The 19855-nt window shown below is 44.1% G+C and overlaps 1 protein-coding gene across 9 annotated transcripts in view; it reads left to right on the forward strand.

Annotated features, from left to right (window-relative positions):
* The window catches only part of zmiz1a (zinc finger, MIZ-type containing 1a), a 106351-nt gene extending 86676 nt beyond the window's left edge, over positions 1 to 19675 (forward strand). For 4 of the 9 annotated variants that reach the window (XM_005914033.3, XM_042224302.1, XM_042224314.1 and 1 more), the window contains 19 exons: positions 2827 to 2862; positions 9307 to 9442; positions 11334 to 11448; positions 11575 to 11795; positions 11890 to 12091; positions 12196 to 12477; positions 12582 to 12758; positions 12921 to 12989; positions 13133 to 13298; positions 13439 to 13580; positions 14529 to 14739; positions 14923 to 15028; positions 15155 to 15315; positions 15424 to 15491; positions 15576 to 15644; positions 15729 to 16006; positions 16368 to 16552; positions 17014 to 17301; positions 17750 to 19675. In XM_005914033.3, the coding sequence (XP_005914095.1) occupies positions 2827 to 2862; positions 9307 to 9442; positions 11334 to 11448; positions 11575 to 11795; positions 11890 to 12091; positions 12196 to 12477; positions 12582 to 12758; positions 12921 to 12989; positions 13133 to 13298; positions 13439 to 13580; positions 14529 to 14739; positions 14923 to 15028; positions 15155 to 15315; positions 15424 to 15491; positions 15576 to 15644; positions 15729 to 16006; positions 16368 to 16552; positions 17014 to 17301; positions 17750 to 17857 (3020 nt within the window). In that variant the 3' untranslated portion in view covers positions 17858 to 19675. The remainder of the gene's footprint in view (positions 1 to 2826; positions 2863 to 9306; positions 9443 to 11333; positions 11449 to 11574; positions 11796 to 11889; positions 12092 to 12195; positions 12478 to 12581; positions 12759 to 12920; positions 12990 to 13132; positions 13299 to 13438; positions 13581 to 14528; positions 14740 to 14922; positions 15029 to 15154; positions 15316 to 15423; positions 15492 to 15575; positions 15645 to 15728; positions 16007 to 16367; positions 16553 to 17013; positions 17302 to 17749) is intronic. The other 5 variants (XM_005914036.3, XM_042224312.1, XM_005914038.3 and 2 more) reach the window with 3 other exon arrangements.
* The last annotated feature ends 180 nt before the right edge of the window (positions 19676 to 19855 follow it).

Consider the following 19855-nt stretch of genomic DNA (forward strand, 5'->3'; position numbering starts at 1 on the left):
CGGATGATCAGGGGGTTAGCAGAGGCCAGTTGAGCAACTGCTTTTGATCTATGATTGATACAAGAAGAAAAAGCAACAATTAGCTGCAGTGTTTCTTTAAAGTGTGTTATTTTAGTACATTTAAAATAGGAATAATCATTTCAGCTGTGCCTTGACATTTGTGCATTTCAGGCTTAATAATACGGGCTTCTAGCTTTGTAGTAGTGTAACACACCGGTCGCTCGCACCAGAGAGGATCAGAAGAGATCAGCTGACCACAGGTTGACCTACATGCTGTTCTGTCATAGGGGTTACACTGACTGCCTGTTTCGTGTGTGCAAACACACACTTCGCAGTGCATTACACTTAGGTTGTTTTAAGTTTTATTTTGAGTTAGGATTTAGGGTTGTCAGTTTAACATTACAATTATAGAAATGCTACAATGCTACACTATGATTGTATGAGCCCTGGTGGCTATGCAGCATCGTATAGCTAGTAAAATCCTTCAGATTTATGAAATGTAAGAGAGGTCGTGCTCATGTTGGTGTTAGGAGTACGTGCGTCAGTGTCCCTCTTTCAGTCAGGAAAAGATGACCCACTTTTCCATTGTGGATTCTTTTTTTAAGTTGTTGACCTGTGCTTGGAGCCAGAGCCTGTCTGCTTGTCCACTCATTAGGAGAGAAGAAGAGAGAGGAGGAAGGAGGGGGTGTAGAGTGTAGTCATGGAAGGACAATGCAGTTGGATGAGTGCACAGAAAGGCCTGGTTTAGTTTTTCTTTTTTTCTTTCAGTCTTTCAGTGATGCTGAAAAGTGTTTAATGTCCGCCGTGTTGTCAGCTGTGCGTCTTTTAAAGGGTAACAGAATTTGAATGAGCAAAGGGCAGCCAGGCAATAAAAACACGAGGGCGCTGCAGGGGATTCAATCAGTGTTTAATCTAACCTTAAAACTGACAAGTTAATTAGCAAATGGCTCTTGTAAACAATATCGTAACCATTCACTGACCGGCGGTTAAAAAAAAAGAAAGAAATATACATATTTATATTATGGCACAATATGACTTCCAGCTAGCGGTAGTGGCGCTGCAGCACTTCCTGTTAGCCTGAGCAGGGTGTAAACCACTGAAACCGTCTGCATCCTCAACCTCGCAGCCACATGCAGCCGCTCTCCCCCTCTAGCCTTCCTCCTTTCTCTCTGACTCCAGCGCTTTGTTTGTATCACTTACTCCACACACTTTGGTGAACTCCAGTGAGTGCACTCTGAGTACTTCCCATCAGGCTGTTTAGTGACTCATTCCTGACATTTGAACTGGATGTGTTTGTGTGTGTGTGTGTGTGTGTGTGTGTGGCCTACTTTGTTTTTGCAGTTTGTTTTGCCATTTTTTTTCTTTTCTGTGAATCATTACCATGCCTTACATGTGTCACTCCACCCACCACGAGCAAGTGTGGCCCGAGCGAAACAGCGTTCGATTTATGACTGGAGAATCTGAGCAAGGGATTTCTGGCAGGACAAGCCGATGCCGGGTATTGATATGATCAGTGGGGGAGGAGCAATAGGGCAGGACAGCAGGAAGTGTTTCAGGAAACAGTGAAATTCTCCATTCTTGCCGTTGACTTCCCCCATCTAGTCGAGGTGTGCTGATGGCCTCTCATGGCCGCTCCTCGTGAAATCGCTGTTTACTGATTCATGTGCAAAAAAACAAAAAACCCAGCTTCCGTAGCTGGAATTTCATCACTTTTTAATCATTGTCTTAGATTATGAAAGAGCAGCCGCGGGAAATCTCAGAATTTCTGATTGTGTTTTTCACCCTAATGATTTCATTGAAGCAACAACAGTGTGAGATGAAAGACTCATTGTGGAAGTTGAGACAAGTAGCGTGTCTAGTTATAATTAAGCATGTGATATTTGCTCGTTCCCTCCAGTGGTGGCGAGCTGCACGTGGCTGATAAGAGCAGTTCATTCACAGCTTGCTCCTCTCTGATGTTCTTTCGAGCTATTCGAGGTGCTTTACTGTTTAAGCACATCTTCCCTGACGCCAAGAGACCGAATGTGTTTGTTTGCTCACCAGCACAGACCGCAGATTTCATATTTACTTTAGCTGCTTTTCTGTCCTTGTATGCGAGCATGCTTGTTTCCAGATTCCTTTGAGTGCAACAGTGCATTTTGTTTTATTGTGGATTGTGGCTGTGTGATCACGGACGGATGCTGGTGACATCCCGCCCCCCACGGCTGAGAAGTTTATGGAGGACATGCTCTGTTGCATCTGATGCAAGTCACCTGATTTTCATACTCCCAGTTATAGCAAATGTAACCAAAGCAAGCATGAAGATTTCCCCGCACGAAAGATTTAAGGGAAGCAAAACGAGTCCGCAACTATTTAAGTTGCATGTCCCTGTAAACCAACTATTTTAAGGTTTTGGACTTTTGGTTGGTTAAACAAGCAGTAAATAACCTGTAGATTAACCAAAACGTATATTTTGATTTTACTGAACGAGCATTTTAGGGTGCATATGTGTTATATACAAAGGATTGGCTTGGCTTTTGTAGTTTAATATATTATATATGGCACACATAATGAAAATATCTATTGCATCAGAGCGACCATTTAAATCTGCAATAAATACTATGGCAGGAAATGTGAATCTTTGCAGGGAGTCTCAGTCAAGCTCAGCTTACCTGCAAATGGATACATTAAAAACATAATAAAGAGTGTTTTTGGTGGCAGCACGGAGATCCTCCAGCACTTTCAACCTTCTGCTCAGATCTAGCCGTCATACTGCATTATGTTTGGTGTTTATTCTGATTCTCATAACTCTGCCACATTTAAAAATGTGTAATTTGAACCCCACAGAAACCAGCACCTGCAGGAGATGTCAGAGTGATTCAGGTAGAGCTACCCTCCCTTTTGGGCTGCAGCATCTCTTTTGGCTTGTGACCCACACACACACATCCAGGGGAGGAGGGGATCTGCCTACTCCCTCCATCTCCACCTGTCCTCTTGTCTAGCATCCTTCCATCCATCCTCCACCCCCCCCTCTGTCCTCATATCTGGTGTACAGCCAGAGGTTGAGGATGGAAGTCTTCCCGATGAGGAAGTCGCTTTGCTTTTCAGTTCAAATTAACAAAAAGCAATAATCAAGTCTTTTTGAAAAATCCAAACAAAACGAGGCACTTTCAAGCTAGAAGATCTGGAACACTGTGATTCGTGTGAACGTTAAACTAAAGGCTTGGTTTTGGTCGACTGTGATTTTTTGACATAGAGCTTTCTCTCTGCAGGGCATGTTTGAGTTGTTCTGCCTCCAAGCTGTTGAGACTAAAGCCCATTTGATATGCTCTTCTCTTGGAAGAAGTTGGCTTAACAGAGAGGGGGCAGGAAGGGGGATATCATTGACTGCTTAAATGGCTTCCATTACACTTCGGCAAAAAGCATGATTTCTGTTTTTCCACAGGATTTTATATCCCCTCCATATTTGTATTTTGCATAATATTTTGTACCCACACAGCATAATTCTACCTGCCAGTGTTTTACAGACCTCTGCTTTTGATATCTATTATAAATTGCTTCTTTTTTTTCTTTTTTATCATCCCACACATTGTCTCAGAAGGCTTCTTTGTCTAGTGCCGCAGTGTTCATGCTCAGAAAGTGTAATTTTTCATGTAGTATTTTCTTTTTGTGTGTGTGTGTTTTGTTATCAACAAAAACTACAGTAGAGCTGCATGTTCGGTGTTACATGTCTCTATCAAAGCGTGCCGCGACTTGTGACAGAGGCTTTTTTTCTTTTTTTGTGTGGTAATTTTAGGATCAGGCTTGATGTGAGAGTGTACAGTATGAGGGATGTGCATTACTGCTGAAGATTAAACTGATTAAATCCTCCACAATTAGGACAATGCTTTTGCTGAATGTGGCTCAAACGTGTTTGAGCTTTTGTGCAAACCAACCTCATTAAGCTATTTAACCGAGTTTATACTTTGCAGTTGCTTCTTCTGTCAGAATCGTACAAAGAGGAGTACGAGCAGCAAGAAATCTCTACCTGTTTCTACTTCATAAAACTCCTTCAGCCGTTCTTTGTGTTGCCATCCAAACTAATGAGGCTCAGAAAGTCTTATGTAACATCTCCTTTTTAGCAGCTTTCTTGAAAGCAGCTAACCCTTAAATATGTATGCATAAAACAGCCAAGCCCTCCAGCTGCTACGTGATACTGTGTCAGTAATAGATATTCCATATCAGTATCATGGTATCACAGTGCAGTCATGGCTGTAACTGCAGTCTTAAGAGGAAACAGGTGCACTTCTCTTGCACTGAATTTCAGTTGCCATGCAAGCTTTAAAAAAAAGAAAAGGGAAAGGGCTGACACTCCGGAGCACTCTTCTCATACAGGCTTTGAAAACTCAACAGTACTTTCTTTTAGTCGCAGTTCACAGTATTTAGACATCAGCTCTTTTCTTTTGCTTACCGCATTTGTACTGTTTTAATTCCATTTTGGAAACATGGCTGCCATAATATACTTTTGATAATGCACCTCAGCTGATGCTGTATTTACGTTCTTCTGCTGAAAATGACACCCCCCCCTCCGTGGTGGGGCAGTTTTACCCAGCTTCTTTTCTTAATGTTTGCGTATTGATCATATATAAAGCGACTTCACATCTTCAGTCATTTTTATAAAAAGTGTGACATGCCATTGCTTTCCCCCCGCCAAAATGGCCTGTCTGTTTTGTTTTTTAATTTACTTTTATTTATACACACTGTAATTACGCTGTATTAAATGCGTGGTGAACTCTGTTCCTCTTTTAATGCAGATGTCACCCTCTGAAATAGTCGTTTGAGTGGGTGGAAGTTCACTTTACCTCTGCACTTGGCATGCTCAGACACAGGGCTGCTTCGCTGTGTTCACTCTTTAAATCTTTAACTACACAATAGTACACTTAGTACAGTGATTTAGGGCCACAGCACAGCAGCACTCTTTTGCTGTTGCCTTCAGCATCTTTGCTGAAAGTTGAATACCTTGCGCTTATACGTGGCAGAGCACCGGCTTCATATTTCAGAACAGGTCAGGTGTTTATCAACAAAGTGGGGTCGCTGTCTTGCGGCTAACTCAATTATATTAGGGCGGATACATTTAAAGTATTAGCAATCTGTCAGGATTTCTAAGGGAAATGATATGCTCAGTAGCAGAAGGCTTTTACCGCACACGCAGATGCTTACACACACACAGCACTGCCAGAGTTCATAGTAATTAGCATTTGGGTTTCCTTGTAAAAAGGACTTGTACATACACTCTGTCATTAGTTAATGGGCCTTGCAGCCTGTTACCAGGGCTTATTCTCCCTCCCTTCTGCTCCCAGAGGGGCTGAGGTGAGGTGAGAATGAGCCAGGGCTTCTGCTATCAGTCAGCCATATAGCATTAAATACAGCTTGAGTGAGGAGGACCCATATGTCTCTGGGCATTATTCAATTAAAAGTCCCAGCTTCTAAGAAACGGAGATGGTTGGAACGGGTTCACGAGAGCTTCAGCTTATGTCCGGCTTTCCCTGCAGAGCAGTCTATGTGCTCAGGAGGAGGCTCTGTTTAAGGCTGGAGAATCCACTGAAACTTGTTAGAACAGAATAGTAGCTTCAGATGAGCCCCAGAGGCTTGAATGTCACCGTTGTCTACAGATATTAGTCAGGCAGATCAGTAACTGTGGTTTTAGTCATGTATTACGAAGAAGCGCTTGACTCTGTCAGCTTTTTGAATGCTTTTTAGAAAGTCTCAGATGGTGAGATTAGCTTAGATAAACTCATTTGCTGAATATCTGTGGGCTCACCAGCTGCAAGTCAAGGACAAGGAGAATCTCTATTAAATGCTTTCGAAAGAATTTGATGATGGAACTATTTAAAAGCACAGCACGGCGTAACTGAGAGCTGACTCTTCGATGCAGGTAAAAACAGCAGTTTATGATGTTATTGTTGTGAAAGACTGTCAGACTGATGCGTCGAGAAAGTAGTTTCAGGAACACTTTCTCCATCAGCTACAATCTCTATACTTTTTTACCCAACTGTAAATTGTCAGCACATTATCAAGTAGCCCTGACAGTGTAGCTATTCAGCAGAAATAGGATAATCTCACCGTTTAAAGCTAGATGTAGCCACTGTGAGTAACCCGTTGTTTAGTGGATGAGTGTTGTGAAGCCTTTAGGTTACCAAGTGGTTTGTTTGGTTTTTTGTGGGGTAGGGGGTTGGTGCCAGAAGTGGGCATGCTTGGATTATATATTGTAAACTCATTCTAGCTTTTTTAAATGACCCACTAGCTTTTCACCTGTGACTATGCTGATTTGTCTACAGAGAATTTACGTTACAGTGCACCGCCTACACGTGCAGCTTAAAGATGTACAGCAGGAATGATCACTTGATCGTCGGGTGGAAAGAGTAACTGTGAACTGTGTCAAGACCCACCTGACTCCAGACTTTTCATGAATGGTGACATTTATATAGGAATAAGGACCAAAACACTTTAAATGTCAGGCTGGTACAGAAACGTAAATACGTTTAATTGTGCTGTAAAATTTGGGCATTTTATGATGTTTTTTGAGCCTCAAGTGGCCATTTGTGGAACTGCAGTTTCAGACTTAGATTATACCATTATGTAAAAGAAGGAAGGGGGGCATCAGTTGGGAAGACAGCGATAGTAGTCGTACAAATTTTCGTGTTCCCTTAGATGATTTTTTTGTGGAACACCACGTCAATTTGGATTTCCCGGAATGTTGGAGCAGACCAACATAACCTGAGGTAGCGATCCAAGATGGCAGCACTGAACATAAACAGTACTAAAACTGTAGACTTTGAACCTGTTTTGCCACTGTTGTGTATTTGTAACTCACTAAACGTGACTGATTGGGCTTTATCCACGAATGTGTTTTTTAAGAGCATAAAAATAAGTATTATGCCGTGTTGCTAGTGATACCTGAATGGCTCTAAGTTGGTAAGAACCAAAATAAATTTTCCCTCACTGTATCTGGAACGCGCTAACTTGGGAGTGACGCAACTCCAAGATATCTGGAACACAGCAACAGAGAGACAGGGAGCCGGATTTAAACGCAAGGAAAAAGTGAAGTAACGACGCATTTCGAGGATATTGTAGACTGCAGGCCTTAAGCCCCATGTATGTTCTCCCATAGCAGTATTGAATTCACAAAATTAAGACCTGTGTCAAAATGATGCATTAAAAAAAGTTTCCCAGCACACAAAATATGTATAATTAATAAATTGGGCTAAAATAGAAGGCTCCGATTGAAGAGCCATTTGGGAGCCATAAGAGCCAGCTCTTCTAAGGGAACCGAGCCAGAAGACCTCCCATCACTCTTAAAAGTACCATTTCCCAAAGCTGAACTATCTCAGTAATCTTGCTGGTTTCAGGATTCTCTCATTCTTAAGTAAAGTTGCAATCATGTTAAAGTTACCAGAGAATAGAAACATGGCATTCTTTAATATTAGAAACAAAAGACGGAAGAGAGTGAGAAAGGCTTTAAAGAAGAATCTTTAAGTAGCTGACCTTAACTTGTCTCAACCAGCCAGCTGTTAGCACCTTCAGAACAAACTGAAGGCTTTAGTTTCATCTTTCTATTCATTCAACAGGAATGAATAGAAAGATGAAATAAAGAGAGGTGTAATGAGACGGAGACCTTGTCTTTATATTCTTCTGTTTTTGTTGGCTGGGTTGTCTGCACGCTTGACATCTGCACCTCATGTTCTCCATTAGTGAAGTCAACAAAACAACTTAATGGATAGTAGTAGAGACAGATGCCATCAGAATGCTATTTAAATTTGTATGAGGACCGAGGGCGTGCGGGGCTCTGTAAAGAGGAGGGCCGTAAAGACGTAAAGCGAGAGGAGTATGGCGGGTGAGTTGTGGGTGTGTGATAGTGTTGGCAGAGGTTTTAACACAGGGGGCTGTGAGGTGAAAACAAGGTCATGTACACTGTACTAAGCTCGCTAAATATGCACGACGCCCAGAGCAGACCCTCACTCTATTATGAATGACATCTGGCCTTGGCAGCTTGTTAGATTCAGTAGCTCATAACCACGCTGATGTGATAAGTCGCCATTGCTCTCTTTTGTCCTCTGCCTGTCTCTCCCTGCCTCAAAGCAACTCCCATCACTCGAGCTTGGAGTTTTAGGTCTAAATGGTGGGTTGCCTGTTGAAGAGACAGTCCCTCTGTGTGGAGGTGGTGATTTAGTGGGGAGATAAGCTCTCCGTAATGGCAGGGTGGAATAATTCCTCTTTAACTAGGAGGCTTGGCTCTCTCCACCCTGCAGAGGAAAATGTAACCGCTCCTCTCCTTTATTTTTCCCTTCTCTCCTTTCTTTGTTGTTCCTTTCACTCCTCGTCTTTTTCGAGTGACTTCAGAAATAATCACTTGTCATGTCATGTTTTTAATTTCCTTTCATTTAGATCATTTAGACATGGTGTAAATCTTAATGCAGTGCCAATTTCAGTGTCATGGACTTTGTAACACCCCCTCTGCCCCAAACCTAGTAACAGCACCTTCTAAAAGCTGCTGTATCTGGCTCTACAAGGCTATAAATAGCATCTTAAACTATTTAATAAAATGATGAACACGGTAACCTTTCTTTTGTTAGGCTGATGTTTGTCAAGGCAACTTTCAAATAACCCATCGATTAAAAAAAAAGAAAGAAGACAACTTGATTGGCATTGGGAAAAAACACAACAAAATCAAATAAAATTGGCACATCATTGGAACAAGAACAAAAAATCCCAACTCTTATCTTCATGAAGGCGGGATGAGAAGGCTGTCTGATTAGTCCTTAGAGACATGAGAGGACAACGAGGCAAAGAATAAAGTGGTGCTGATGAATGAAGGAAGTGGAGGACTGAAGATGTTACTGTTTCTTACTTTCTACACGGCTCTTATCTGTAACCCCAATCACTCACTGGTGTCTGCCTCTCACGCTCCATTTCAGCTTTTTCCTCACAGTGGCAGAGAAAACTGGGAGGTCCTTTGTGCTGTACATAGATCTCAGTTTATATTTGACTCTGCAGGTTGATATGACGTGTAAGGCAGCTGTTGTGGAAACTACACAGAGCGATTGATAATGGAAGTGTTGCATTAGGCTGCCCCCTGGAGGCTTTAGCAGTAACATCAAGCTGCAACCGTTAGACACCTGTAATTGTGTTTATTGAAGGAAAACTTTAAAACTCTGTTATAAGCGACATTCTGTGTGATCATTTGCAACCATAGAGCCATAAACATGCATCTGATAATACATGAGTACCCAGTGCAGACCAGTTGTGCACACGAGGAATCATGAACCTGTCATTGTGCTCTCCTTGCAGCCCTGCTGTCGTCGTGGTGCGAGGAGCTGGGTCGCCTCCTCCTTCTGCGTCACCAGAAGAACAGACAGAACGAACCGCAGGGGAAAGTCCCCATGCAGCCCGGCATGAACAGCATGAAGCCCGGCCTCACGCACAGGTGAGATACATGCCCTGTCAGATTACAAAGCCTGCTGCAGTTGGCTCTCAGTAAAGTCACATTTTCAATAAAGTGTGTGGTGGGAGGAAACTGCATCTGAATAACCAGTGTACAATATATTGCCAGCTTCCCATGCATGTGAACTTGAGACATCCCATTCTAAGTCCATAGGGTTTAATATTATGTCGGCCCAGCCTCTGCAGCTATAATAGCTCCAACTCTTCTAGGAAGGCTTTCCACAAGGTTTAGGAGTGCTTATGGGAATTTTTCACCATTCTGAGATCACACACTGATAATCGACGATGAGGCCTAGATAACAGTCTCCACTCTAATTCATCCCGAAGGTGATCTGTCAGGTTGAAGTTAGGACTCTGTGCAGACCAGTCAAGTTCTTCCATACCAAACTGTTTCCACAAAGTCCAAAATGTTAAAGCATTAAGAGTTTCTTTTACTGGAAGTAAGGCGCTGAGGCCAACTGCTGAAAAACAGCCCCACACTATAAACCCCCTGCACCAAACGTTACATTGGGTACAGTGCAGTCAGACAAGAAGCATTCTCCTGGCAACCGCCAAACCCAGACTCACCCATCGGATTGCCAGATGGAGAAGTGTGATTCGTCAGTCCAGGCAATACGTCTCCACTGCTCTCGAGTCCAGTGGCGGCACGCTTTACATCACTGCATCTGACACTTTGCACTGAGCTTGTGATTTAAGGCTTGGATGCAGCTGTTTGGCCGTGGAAGCCGATTCCATGAAGTTTGCCACACACTGTGAAGGCCACAGGAAGTTTTGAGGTCTGTAACGACTGACTGCAGAAAGTTGGCGACCTCTGTGCACTGTGCGCCTCAGCACCTGCTGACCCCACTCTCTGATTTTACGTGGCCTACAACCTCATGGTTGAGTTGTTGTCGTTCCCAATCACTTCCACTTTGTTATAACAGCTGACTGATATTTAGCAGTACAGGGGGCGTCCTATCACAGTACCACCTTGGAGTTCCTGAGAGCAACATGTTCTTTCACAGATCATTGTAGAAACAGTCTGCATTCTTAGGTGCTTAAATTTATACACCGTAGTCATGGAAGTGATTGGAACACGTGAGTTCAATGAATTGGATGGGTGAGTGAATACTTTTGGCAATATAGTGTTTATAAGGCATCAGAGGAAGTCATTAAAGAAATTAAGGTTCACATCTAACATTCAGGCCTCATGAGGGTTTCCACTGATTGGAGAAAAGCCAGAAAAATTTGTGGAAGTGAAGTGATGTGAAGTGCAAGGGCAAACCTAGAGGGAAGACAGATGTGAGGTAATGCTTTTAGAGAACAGCATGTGCTCGGACCTCTCTCAAAAAAACAAAAAGAGAAGGGAAAAAAAAGCCTGGAGTTAGCCAAGAGTCCTGTTTGCTTCTGCTGAAGATCTTGGGATAATGTGTATTTATGAGGAAATATTGAACATGTCGTCCATTCTGAGAGCTAACCTCTCAGGGAAAACAGGGTGCCTTCCAAGAGCAGCAGTTCCCTCCCACACTGCTGGCCACTTGCCTCTCCCCTCATGGAGACTTAGCTTGTTTATCATGTGTAACAGAATCTCGTATTTTACTCTATTTGTTTTAAATCTGAACGCTAAACATTCCAGATGTGTACTACCTATCCTTATTCGAAGAACTTAGATGTTTACCGGTGCATGCGGACAGACGAGTCCATATCGGCACATTTGGAAATTTTGACTCATCTTACTTGTGCAGTCATTAGCAGATTTCCTGGCTCGAAATGTGGTGTGAAACTCAACGCCAGACATTTAAATTGAATGAACATTTCGGCTTAAGAAACCCTAGAGTTACTCAGAACTTTAAGTGACATCAGGCACATTGTTTGTGTTTTGATCTGTTTTCCAGTGATGGCTCATTTCCCTATGACTCTGTCCCCTGGCAACAAAACGCCAACCAGCCCCCTGGGTCATTGTCCGTGGTTACAACAGTGTGGGGCGTTACCAACACATCACAGAGTCAGGTATGTCCATGCATGAAAAGCACCCACTCTGTAATTATATGAGTTCAGCAAACAGTTTTAAGACAGGTTTATTGCACAAACCTAGCAGATAGTTTCACTTCCTCTTTGTTTCTTTGTTAAATATAGGTGCTAGGCAACCCAATGGCAAACAGCAATAACCCCATGAATCCTGGGGGTAACCCAGTGGGATCGGGCATGTCTGGCAATGCAGCAGGGCTCAATTCACCCCAGTTCAATGCGCAGCAGCAACAATTCCCAAATAAAGGCGGTTCCAGCCAATCATACATGCAGCAGAGCATGTACGGCAGGCCCGGCTACCCCGGTGGTCCTGGAGGATACAGCGGGAGGTGAGAAACGGGATACCAGTCTTCTTTTTTATTCTTTAAGACAGCAGCTCCGGTTTTAAAAGAGTGGTTAAAACATAAATCATGTGTTCATCAGTTACTCTGGAGGCCCGAATGCACCACCAGGAGGTATGGGAATGGCCTCCCACACACGTCCTCCTGGTGACTTCACCCAGCCAGCTGCTGCAGCTGCAGCTGCTGCTGTTGCTGCCGCTGCTGCTACCGCGACAGCCACTGCAACAGCCACTGTAGCGGCTCTGCAGGAAACCCAGAATAAAGACATGAACCAGTATGGACAGGTACAGTACACATCTGCTATGAGGCAAACAGTTTGATGGAGGAAGATGTTAGGTAACTACCTGCTGCAAAATGTAGCCATTAATTATTCGGTTGTTTTCTCCAGATGTGTCCATCGTTCCAGATGGGCCATGCTCCAGCCTACAATAGCCAGTTTATGAATCAGCCAGGCCCACGAGGTCCCCCTGGGGGAATGAATCCATCCAGCATGGGATCTGCCATGAACAACCCCAATATGAGCGGCCCTCCAATGGGTATAAACCAGGCGAGAACCCCAGGCATGACGCCTTTTGGAGCTCACAGCCAGAGGATGCCTCAGCAAGGTTATCCCGGTGGACCTCGACAGGGCATACCCATGCAGGGGATAAAGAGGCCATATCCTGGAGATGTGAGTGGAAATATCAGACATGAATATTCTTCTTGTTGTAGCACCTGAGACATGTATATATATATAATGTCTTTTCTTCTTTTTTTTAAACTTTCTTCTTGAAGGGAAGCTATGGAGGTCAGCAGTATGGGCCAAACAGTCAGTTCCAACAGCAGGGGCAGTATCCCTCATCAAATGCCTCCAGACCATTGCCCTCTCCTAACTACCCCAGCCAGAGGATGCCGGGGCAACAGGGCCAAGGGCAGTACCCGCCTGGCATGCCCATGAGCCAGTACTACAAGGTTTGTTAGTCCATCATTTATGCATACTCAGGGTCACAAAGGGGGCAAAGGAAGCGAATTATTCAGAAGATCAGGACGTTTGAACCCTTGTCACCTAAACTATAGTGCATCCCTGGCACTAAAGGGAACTGTATCAATTCTTTTTTGCTTTTCCTTATTCAGCAGGAGCCCTTCAACGGTCAGAGCACCAACTTCTCTGGAGGCGGATACTCTTACGGCCAAGGCAGTGGGGTATGTTTTTCCTTCGTACCCATGTAAAAGTGCAATTTCAGTCTTAGCAGGTGAAGACATTGGTGCCAGATTTGAGCCTTTCATGTCTGTGAAATGACTTTAACAGATCTTTTGATTATTGCACTTCCCCCACCTTTCTTTAGCCCCCCAGGCCTGGTAACTACCCACACTCTCCAGTCCCCGGAAACCCCACACCTCCCATGACCCCGGGAAGTAGTATTCCGCCGTATCTGTCGCCAAACCAGGATGTGAAGCCCCCGTTTCCAGCCGACATGAAACCAAATATGACAGCGCTTCCGCCCCCTCCAAGTAAGTACCCAAGCAGACCTGAAACGAGTCGTTCACATGACTCATTTGTCTGTTTTTGTCCTTTTTATCCTTTTATCTCGCCTCCTGACATTTACATTCTGAGATTAAAAGCCATCCTCTCCCGTTTTCCTCGTCTGCAGCTATCCCCAACGAGGAACTACGTCTGACGTTCCCAGTCAGGGACGGAGTGGTGCTGGAACCGTTCCGCTTGGAGCACAACCTGGCTGTCAGCAACCACGTCTTCCACCTTCGACCGTCCGTCCACCAGACCCTCATGTGGAGGTAAAAACCTTGTAGTTTCGTATTTGTTGTTACTAGTGCAGCATATGCACAGCAAGCACTAAAATGGATGTGTGGTGAAAGTTGCTACATTGTGGGTGCTGTTATTTTAGGCTGTTGTTATAGCGCCACATGAATGTGACAGACATGAGATACTAAATCACATACTAAATCACGTGTTACTGCAGAGTTTATTAATAGTGAGAATCTTGATTTGTCGTAAGCTAGCACAGTGTTGCCTACATACAATCCGCTTCATTTCTTTGTATTTGACATCGAAGGAGGCAGATTTCTTTTTTTTTCTTTGCAAGGTTTTTGCCTTCATCAGATAATGTAATAGTGAAGAGTACACAGGAAAGGAGGGAGAGCGAGGGCCTTGGGTCAGAATCAAACCCGAGTTGTTGCATTCAGCCTTGCGACATCTCCTCACCCCCTGAGCTAAACTGGCACCCGTGTTTTTTATAAAGTGGTCTTAAGCAATAGTTCCCCAGGATTTCTGGAGATCTTTCAAAGTTTTTATTTGGACACTGCCTGCTTTTCCAGTCATTTTCAGTTCTTTCCTCATAGCTGCCAAAAACAAACAACCATGAGCCAAAAACCTGGCATATGTCTTCAGGGTGTGCAGTATGTCCTTAAAAAATTGAGTAAATTGGACATGTGGAGGGCAAAAGATGAAGTTACAGGTCTTAAAAAACAGGCAAAATCCAAAATCTGGCATCTGACCCTTCACTTGATCCATCTGCTATTCATGAAGCGTCATCAGAAATGGTCTCAGTGGATGGGTGTCTGTCAATAAGTCATCCTAAGGAAGGGAAACAAGAAAAAAACCAAAGATTGACTTTCAAACTCATTAGAATTGGTTAACCTCTATTTGTGCCTGATGTATTGTACAGTCGTTTTGTTTTTCCCAGTTTTTTCCACTAACTGTTATTCCTCTGGTTACCCTCGAAGGTCTGACCTCGAGCTGCAGTTTAAGTGCTACCATCATGAAGACAGGCAAATGAACACCAACTGGCCTGCTTCCGTCCAGGTCAGCGTCAACGCCACGCCTCTCACCATCGAGAGGGGAGACAACAAAACCTCCCACAAACCCCTGCACCTGAAGCACGTTTGCCAACCCGGGAGGAACACCATCCAAATTACGGTCACCGCATGCTGTTGTGTGAGTATTCGCATTCTCAGAGCACCGACTAGAAGCTTTGATATGTAGCGGCTTCATTCATTAGTTCAGACAAGCTGGAGGGATTTACACACACGTGATTTAAATTTGCATTGTCTGGAGTATGAATGAGATTCAGCTGTCTGTACTAATTCTGCTTGTGTTCATGGCTTCTTTTCTTTGCAGTCCCACCTGTTTGTGCTTCAGCTGGTCCACAGGCCATCTGTGCGATCCGTCCTCCAGGGGCTCCTGAAGAAGAGACTCCTCCCTGCAGAACACTGCATCACCAAGAGTACGGCTCCTTTGCGTAATTAATGTTCAATAATACATCCGAATTCAGTGAACTCAACCCTGTTTCTCTTTATCGTTCTTTAAGCACATCTATGACTGCTCCCTCTGTGACACTTTATATTTTCAGTTAAGAGAAACTTCAGCAGCGTTGCGGCCTCGGCGGGCAACACTACTCTTAACGGGGAAGACGGCGTGGAGCAGACGGCCATTAAAGTGTCTTTGAAATGTCCCATCACGTTCAGACGCATCCAGCTACCTGCGAGGGGGCACGACTGCAAGCATGTTCAGGTTTGCGTGCATTTAAGTGGAAATAATGTTAATGGAAATGCGTGCCTGGTGTTGCAGTGAACGGAAGAATATTATCCTAATGAGGATTTGTGATGTTTCTGTCTGCAGTGCTTTGATCTGGAGTCCTACTTGCAGCTCAACTGTGAGAGGGGGACATGGAGGTGTCCTGTGTGCAAGTAAGGAGGCTTGTGTAAAAATACGTTTAGGGAATCCATCCAGTAGCTTATGTGTTGTTTTTATTCTGTTTTTTTTTTTTATAGTAAAACTGCGTTATTAGAAGGTCTGGAGGTGGATCAGTACATGTGGGGAATCCTGAATGCCATCCAAAAGTAAGTTCACTCTGTTTAGCCTGTTTTTACACGCACAAATTGTTTAGACGTGAAGCCAACATGATTTGTTTTCTCCTCCAATAGTTCAGAGTTTGAGGAGGTAACTATAGACCCCACATGTAGCTGGCGACCTGTCCCCATCAAGTCTGAGCTACACATCAAAGAAGACCCCGACGCACCGCTGGCCAAGCGCTTTAAAACAATGAGCCCGAGTCAGATGACCATGCCTAATGTGATGGAAATGATCGCACAGCTAGGGCCAGGCCCCGGCCCAGGATCTGGGCCTGGACCTGGGCCGAGTCCATACCCACCACACCCCGGTCAACATGTTAGTGGCAACGGGGGAGATTACCCGGGAGCAGGTAATGAAAAGCAGGCAGCGTCCTGCAGTGTAGAAAAATAACAGGAGAGTCATCTCATTTATCGGAAGAATGAGCCGTTGTGCATTTTGCAGCAGGATCTATTGATGTGTCTCTAGTGCATTAAACAAAGAAACAGCCCCAAGGAGAGTTTTATGCTGAAACTGTTTTAAAAAATGTTCCTGCTCTGATAAATGTTTCTCATCAGTAAAAAAGAAAGTAGAATGGGTATATCCTGTTATGTAACTGCTTTGATAAAGGTACATTTTATTTGCAACATCAGGGATTCCTCATCAAATGAGTGAGCGGGACCAAACTGCAGTTAGCCCCTTCAAAAGATGTGTTTTATCTTCTCTCCTTGTAGGCAACAGCTACCACACCCAGGGGAATTTCGACTTCCCTCACGGGAACCCCTCCGGCGGCGGAGGAGGTGGAGGGGGTCCCCCTATGAATGACTTCATCCATGGACCTCAGCTATCCCATCCTCCGGACGGGCCTGGTGGTCTCCTCCCACAGGATAAGCCCCTCAGCCACAGCATGAATGATCCAGTGAGTACATCTGACTTTGGCTGCTCATGGTTTATGGGAATAAAGTTGCACATTAAGCTTTTCATATATTTGGGCTTTTTTTAATGCGATGCTAAGTTAGTCATGTTTGCTGCTTAGTCTGAGGAAGAAACTCTCTAGAGAATCTGTGCCGTACTGAACACCTGTATTTCTTATCTGACCAAGGTGCAGCCTGTGCCTCTAGCCAGCATGTGTGCTCAGTCATGCTCACATGCTCATGTCACCGTATAATGTTGCAGCTGTACATGTCTGCTGATCGCAGCTTCCATTTAGAAAGCCTGTTCCATATTATTCACGCTGGAACTCATTTCGCTCCCCCCCTTCCTTCCCCCCTTAACACTCTCTCCTTCCCTCTCTGTGTCTCTCTCGCTTTATCCTCCTCCTTTTTTCCCCTCCCGTCTCTCCTTCACTGTCGCTCTTTGTTTGCCCTCTCGCACTTGCAGATGTCCCATTCCGATCAGTCCCATAACTCCATGCAGCAGCAGCAGAGCTTGCATGCGTCTCCCCACCCCGGCGGCCAAACAGGGCCGCCTTTACATCACAGTGTCCAGTCAGGGCAGCCCTTGCATCACAGTGGCCAATCATCGCACCCGCCTCGCCAGTCGCAGCCTCAGCCGCAGCCTCAGCATCCCGGGCAGAACAGTCATCCTCACAGCGATCTGAACTTTAACCCCTCCTCAGATGGGCAGATGGGTCAGGGAGCCCAGGATATGCCCGAACCCTCCCTGGATGTAAGTGTGTCTGCTTTGGGTGCCGTAAGCTAACTGTTGACCTGTTGTCTGCCGCAGCTGCTCTCATCTCTCTGCTGTTTTCTGTTAACATTTGACTCTCGGCGGTAGCTGTTTATGTGCACGCTAGCATCAACTTTATTGATTGACGAATTTTATTGAATTTTATTTTTTATTTTATTTGTATTCTTTCACTTATTGTTGCATGTGTGTTGTTGCTGCCTGTGTTTGAGTAATTTCTGTAACTGTGAGACATCTGCTGCTGCCTATCTTGGCCAGGTCTCCCTTGAAAAAGAGGTTTTTAATCTCAATGGGATCTTCCTGGTTAAATAAAGGTTAATAAATAAAATCAACACTTCATATGAAGTCACTAGAAAAGGTAAATTTGCCTTCCTTGAAAAAAAGAACAAAAGAAATCATGTTTTTGTTTTTTTCTGCCTTTCGTGCACAGTTGCTTCCCGAACTGGCGAATCCAGAAGAGCTACTCTCGTACCTGGACCCCCCCGACCTTCCCACCAACAGCAACGACGACCTCCTCTCCCTTTTTGAGAACAACTAGCACCTTCGCCTTGCCCACGAGCCCCTCGTTCACCCCCGCGGGAGTCGTGACGTGTCGGACCACCCCGTCCACAGACGCCTGACCGACCTCCTGTTAACACTTCAAATCAGCTTTCTTATGCACTTACACACAAACAGAGAATGTGCGGCACAGGAGCACAGCTGGGGGGGGGGCACCTGTTTGGGAACTCCTAGGGAGAGAGCAGGAGAGCCTCTCGTCCCCCACACTTCCTTCTTTCGCTTGTGCAAAGATTCAACACACCAGTTCCACCACCTCTGACTCAAAACACGCCATTTACAGCCATGTCGGTGGGCACTAAAGTGACTTCATATATACATATATATATATATATGTGTGTGTGTGTATATATGTATACATATACATATATATATATTAAATATTTGTGACTTTTTTTCAACTGAAAAACTGTGCAGCTATAATCATTATATGTAATCAACACAGAGGAGACAGGAGCCGTTGTGGGCTCCAGGAAAAGTGTTGTAGCTTTGTTGTTTATATAAATATCTATAATTTTCATTTTAAAAAAAAAGGACGAGAGTCGGCGGCAAAGACATTGTCTTGTAAGAGTGTTTTTACCCTTGAAATGTGTTCTTCCAAAACTTTGGCGTATGCCATGCCCTTTGACCTTGCCACCCCCCCACCTCCCTAGACTTCTGAATGTGTGTGTGTGTGTCTGTGTGTGCGTGAGGTGGTTAAATAACTGGAACTCATCAGAATCAGTGCACTGAGAGGACAAACTCAATTGTCCTTGAGTGTCAGCGGAGGAGGCGAGTGCACATAGTGTGAAATGTGGTGTGTGTGTGTGCCCGACTGCGAGTGTGTTTCCGCGTCCTCTTTCGTTTGCCTGCGAGCGTACGTGGAAAACAGCAGGAGAGAGAAAGTTTGAGACAGAAGAGGAGGGGGGAGGGAGGGGACAATCTAGCTTAAAGAGCTGTCTCAGCACCTGTGTATTTATTGTGACGTTTCACTTCTCATCGAATTCAGCACCGTTTCCATCACAAGTGCATGTGTGCCAACGGCTCCTGTTGTCTTTTGTCCAGCCTAGATGTGCTTGATCAAATCATTATCTTTCTAGTCTTTATATTTATTATTTTATTGTAAATTCATCGGGGGTTTTTTGTTCTTTGTCAGCGTCTTTGTGTTTTCTTCGTTCAACCTCCTGCTCCCTTTCCCTTTATTGACACGAATCAGTCACCGCAGCTGTCCTGTGCTTTTTGTAAGGGGTTGAGTCTGGATATTACTGTGTGTTGGTGTAACAGCAGGATTTCAGCATCCCACAGACATCCACAGAAGTTTTTAAAATCACTGTTTTATAAAAAAAAAATCAAACACACACACACACAGAAAAAAAATCTGTATGACTGTACTGATCTTTTGTTGTTTTATTACTGTTTGGGAGGGGGAAGAAAAAAAACAACCTGCATGACCCGACAGTGTTTCCAGAGCTGTTGTATATACCCTTTGTGAATACATTGTGAATGTACAGTACTGTACCTAACTATTACTGGCATCTACATGGTACTGCGTGTCTGTCGGTGACAACTCACACACATTAAATACACACAGTCCCCAATAAACAGTCCAACATTGTAAGGAATTGATTTAAATGCACTCTCACTGGCTTTGTATTAAGTACCTGTGTATTGTGTACAGTTTTTTCCATTACTCTGTGACTTTGAATCAGCGGGAAGAAACATATAAAAGGTTGTTAATGCAGCTCTGAGGTCCAAATTTCTCCAAAACGTATTTGTTCAATATTATTGGATCCTCATCTTCTTTATTTCAGGTGAGAATGTGGAAAAAAAAAAGTCCTCTGGATGGTTTTGAGGTGTGATACTGAGCTTTTCATAGCCATCGATCTGTGTGTTTCCATCACTTTTGTTTTGCATTTTAAGTTATTTTTGTCCAGTGTTTGTATGAGAGTAAAATTTAGTTTACATCAGTTTATGCAGTAAAGACAATGAATATGAAGTAAAC

Source organism: Haplochromis burtoni, unplaced genomic scaffold (assembly GCF_018398535.1).
Source record: "Haplochromis burtoni strain Fernald_Lab_line unplaced genomic scaffold, NCSU_Asbu1 Contig_7, whole genome shotgun sequence".
Lineage (NCBI taxonomy): Eukaryota > Metazoa > Chordata > Actinopteri > Cichliformes > Cichlidae > Haplochromis > Haplochromis burtoni.